The sequence below is a fragment of the Sitophilus oryzae genome, unplaced genomic scaffold (genome assembly GCF_002938485.1).
Source record: "Sitophilus oryzae breed Bouriz unplaced genomic scaffold, Soryzae_2.0 scaffold_1076_pilon_pilon, whole genome shotgun sequence".
Classification (NCBI taxonomy): domain Eukaryota; kingdom Metazoa; phylum Arthropoda; class Insecta; order Coleoptera; family Curculionidae; genus Sitophilus; species Sitophilus oryzae.
In genome coordinates this window covers 1-4962 of record NW_022145700.1, presented here as the reverse complement: position 1 = coordinate 4962, position 4962 = coordinate 1, and the positions used below count along the sequence as shown (strand labels likewise).

The 4962-nt window shown below is 30.6% G+C and overlaps 1 protein-coding gene across 1 annotated transcript; it reads right to left on the bottom strand.

Moving 5' to 3' along the window:
* Window positions 1-34: 34 nt before the first annotated feature.
* On the bottom strand, window positions 35-4103 carry LOC115880174 (talin-1-like). Its single transcript, XM_030897311.1, has 6 exons — window positions 3959-4103; window positions 2502-2617; window positions 2207-2408; window positions 1708-1850; window positions 1473-1536; window positions 35-87 (listed from the first exon to the last, which is right to left on the bottom strand). The coding sequence occupies exons 1-6, from the start codon at window positions 4075-4077 to the stop codon at window positions 69-71; spliced, it is 663 nt and encodes a 220-aa protein (XP_030753171.1). The 5' UTR covers window positions 4078-4103; the 3' UTR covers window positions 35-68.
* Between the last annotated feature and the right edge of the window lie 859 nt (window positions 4104-4962).

Genomic DNA, 4962 nt, shown 5'->3' with positions numbered 1-4962 from the left:
ATTGGTTTTTAGTCTGTTTTTAATGTTTTAAAAATCAGACGGACTTACCTGTGTGTTAACGACATCGATTAATACGTAATCTTGATGCTGTGCATGCAACCAAAACGAACAGTTAGTGGAATATAAAAGAAAAAACAGTTAGCAAGGCAAAACAGTAACAAGCAATAAAAAAAAACATTCGAAAAGTTTAAGTATAACTACAGAGTTATAAATAAATTGTAATAAATATACATATCGTACAATTCTAAAAAAAAAAAACGAATTTGTATTTTATTTAGGCAAAAATATATGATAATAAACTTGCAGGTTAAAGCAGTTTGACAAAGCCTAACAATTCTGTAAGATATGTATATTTAAGAAAAAAAACACCACTTAGTTCAAATAAATACCAAATAAAATAAAAAAAATATATTAAAAAAAATATAGCCTGTATAACCAACGCTCATCATTACGTCATATTATATTCTCGTACTCTATTCTTCAGGTGAAAACAAGATGAAATAGATTATGGAAGTTTACATTTTTATATGATTAAAAAAGTACAAATTAACTATCGTTAGGGATAATCCTAGGAACAGCCTGTTAATTTTAAGTTTCTTTATTTATAGTTGTATATCAATTTTTAAAATTCATATTCAAATTTGGCGCTTGGATGATAGATATTTCCTGACCAAGGATAGATAGCGTAGTAGTAATGCGTATGCAACAGATAAATAAGATAATAGTACGTCGTTGATATATTTACGACAATTTTTCAAGTTATTCACATATCTACGTAAGGATATATGATCTAGGTATTTAATAGCAATATAAACTGATCTCAGACACGCCCTAAAGCGGATATTAGATAAATAATGATGACGTAACGTTGAATGATCTTTGTACGGACTATAGCAGGGATATCTTAAAATAGTTTAATCATTAAACAAAAGACTCAAGAAGGAGTAAAATCAAGAAACCTTTGGAGTGTTTTAATATCAATGACTTCCCGTTGATCAAAACAAATTGATTTGTTTTTAAGTTGAATTAATTAACTATTGTTAATTAAGTTGTTCCTTTTTATTTCTCGTTTTTAGTAATGATTGCAAGCTGAGCAAATTACTGAAATTCCTCCAAGATTAACAAAAATCTCACTGTAATTCAAGTTCTGACACAATATCTTACCAGATGTATACACTTTGCGTAAAAGAAATTATAAAACAAACGAGAAATACTACAAAATACAAACAGAAAAGCGCTCACTGAACTCAAAACTCGTTCCTTAGTCTTTTTGTCTTGTTACACTAATTTAACATGCCTGATGATACAATGTTAAAACAAACGTTTAAATTTTAAGTTATCCCTGTTTTTTCTTAAGTATACTATACCATACTGCCACAAGGTTAATATTAAGTAGAGGTGGTAAAGTAGGACGAAATATACAAGGGGTGCGGGAGTTAGCATAGAGACGAACGACACACCTTTTGACTCACCGTATGTCCTGTTCGGAGGCGGAGCCTCCGTAACCGTCAGTTTCGTCGCCCGACGTCTCATAACCTAAAAATATAACAGAATGATAAATAATCATAACAAAATCAAACTAGGATAATGCATGAGCCATTAAAAAATTAGTTCTTTTTTTGATGAGAGAGATAGTTAATAAAAAAACCCGGCAAACTCCATAGATAGGCCGAGAATTATAATTATTATTACAAATAAACAAATTACCTTTGAGTTTGTATCTAGCCTGCCTAATAGCAGCTAGCTTGCTTCTTGCATCATCTAACTCTCTCTCAATCCTGACCACTTCAGATTGAGCATCCAATTCTTGGGCAATACCTCCAACCATTTTTTTGTTTATTACCAGATATCTGAAAGAAAGAAATAATATATATTACCGGAAAAAACACTAGTTAAAGTATTCTACTATATATTTTTTATTATCTTAAATACATATATAAATTTTAGTCAGTAATTTTGGATCTATTAATCATTCTTTTTAGTGTGTGTTTAATATTCCGTTTGTGATGTATTGAAAACTTCTTACAAGGTCAGAACTTATCACCATGATACCATGATGATTTTGTTCAATTCACTTGTCAAAATTTAGGGCAGAGGATAGGAAGAGGAACACAATAGAACTGGAAGTGTCGTTGCCCAATAGGCCAATAGAACGAAAGAGTTTTTCTTTTACCAAAGATCCAAAATGTCTTTTAATTCAACCCACCTTTCTTCTTCGACTTGTTTTGATTGCTGAGCGGCTCTGACTAAATTATCTGTTGATCTAATAACCGCATTTCCGGCAGCGTGTAGCCTTCTCGTAGCGTCCGTATCTCCCTCGGCTTTAACTTTGCAAGCGACCAATAGGTGCGCTGTTGAACTGGCAACTTGCTTAGCAGCAGCAATCAGCTTGTCTTCGCTACCCAAGCCTAACCAAAAAAAAAAATATGTTAATATACATTTGTTGGTAATAGTCTTTGTCTTTGTTGGGAACACAATAAAATTAAAATATTAGGTATTACCTTGGACTAGAGCATTAGCACTTTCTACCAAACTATGCGTTGCTGCTGCTACAAGCCTGGCAGCTGATATAAGACCTTCCGACCACTGGCCATCATCAGAAGATGATATTGGATGTCTGCAAAGTAAAATGTTATATTAATATCGCAATTATAGTACTGCTTAAATATTTTTATAACCTATAAGGTCTATGTTAAGCAGGGTTGGAAAAAATCATGATTTTTTTAAAAAAATCAAAAAAATCAGATTTATTTGATTTAAATCAGATTTTTTTGATTTTAATTCAAAACAATGTTTAAATCGGATTTCCAAATGACTAGGACTTATTTCCAATTAAAGTCCTATCCTAAATGGCTAAATTTTTATAACTCTGCCCGTTATCGATAACATTAATAATTCTAGGGTGCGTTTGTCATATTTCCACATCGGTCACCAATATATTTAGCAAAAAAATCGCTCGCTTTAGATCAAAAGGATTTTTTTTCAAACGTCTCAAAAGTATTAATTTTTGTCATTTTAACGCCTAGGTATGTAAAGCACTGTTACGCCTAAGCACAAAAGTACAAAAATATATTATTAAACTGATATTAAGTGTCAAATTCAACGAGTGTTCCAATTGTTGCTCGATTCCTGTTTATATTATTTGCAATGTTTGAAATTGATTAAAAATGATTTGTAATGTTTTAAAAAAATAGTATGTATGTTCTATTGGGAGTAAAAATGTACTTTTTGTCCTTCCTTGTAACGTCGGAATAGCTTTACGATGGTCCTTCAAAGGTACAGCATCATCAAAAAAAGTATAATTTTTCTCCTAATAAAACAATACATTATTGTTCGGAAATACTCTTAAGTCGAGACTGAAATTAGTATTAGTCAAAGTGTAAAATACTCACTGCAGATCAAAATGTCGGTAAGAATTTGGAAAAATACAACCATTTCAAAAAAAATATAAAACAACATATTTCCTGACAACAATTATTATTATAGATTCTCGGGAATGAAGATATAGTCTCTATATCAGAAGAACCTAGTTCTGCACTAGACTGCGATGATATGTATTCGAACAGCGAATTTTTGTCACTTATACATAAATTTTAAAATAAATCCCTGCGTTTAGCGGTCTAATGGATTCACACGAAATTACTTCAAAAATCGGTCCAACATTTAAATTGATGAATAGATACTTTTTTTAAATAGTTTTATAACATTTACGATTACTTTCGATTTATTATCTGTTATATCTTTTATAGAAATATTTTTTATAGTTTTCTAGGACACATTTTTATAACTTTTACAGTTATTTTTTGATTTATAATAAAGTTGTAATATTTTTTTTTATTTAAATCAATGATTAAAATTAAAAAAATCACTTGATTTAAATCGATTTAAATCAAATGATTTAAATCATGATTTAAATCGTGATTTAAATCATGCCAACCCTGATGTTAAGTAAACTAACCTTGACACTTTTCCACTGTCAATTAGTTCCCTCTGAGCGGCGCTGGCGGCTTTGATCAAAGCGGAAGTTGCGGCAGTGATAGATTTGGCGGCTTCTAGAATCATTTCGTCGAAGTTCATCGATTCAAATCCTGGATCTTGAGTCTGGAAGGAATCATAAAATAAAAAAAAAACGTATTTAAACACTTATTATACGGTAAACAGGATTTTTTTACAGCTTTTATGCATGGAAACGGTCGATTATTAGGTAAAATATAGGAGGTGCCGCAAAAAGTTAAATATAGAAGTTATAGGGTTTATAAATATCTATTAGCGGGTAATAAATTTAAGTATACAGGGTCCGTCATAAAGTCGTGGCAAATCAAAGTTTCATTTTGTTAAATGGAACCCCCTGTATATTATTGCATATTTCAGTTCTTCCTTCAATTCTAAGCAAAAATCGAAATACACACAATGTACCTCATACCAACCGTTCCCGAGTTATTGACTTTTGAAAATATCACTTAAACAATTTGATTTCATTAATTTCGATATGTTCAGTTTCATTTAACGATGTCATTTTGCCGAAACTGTGATACCTAATAATATTTGACATTAGTTCTCAAGTTAGCATTTATAGATGTATAAAATGAGAGTATAGCGAGTCTGGAAATTACAAAATTTTCGATTTCGAACATTTCAATTCTTTAATTTATGTACATTGCGTATTACGATTATTGTTTAAAATTGAAGAAAGAATTGAAATATGCAATAATATACAGAGGGTTTCATTTAAAAAAAAATAAAGTTTGATGTGACACAACTTCATGACCGACCCTGTATACTTAAATTTACTAGTAGCTAATAGGAATTTAAAAACCCATTACAACAGTATCACAGTTGAATGGGTCACAGAATGGCATCATTAAATCAAACCAAACACATCGAAATTAATTAAATCGAATTGTTTAAATGATATTTTCAAAAGTTAATAACTCGGAAACCGTTGCTTTGAGGTACATTGTG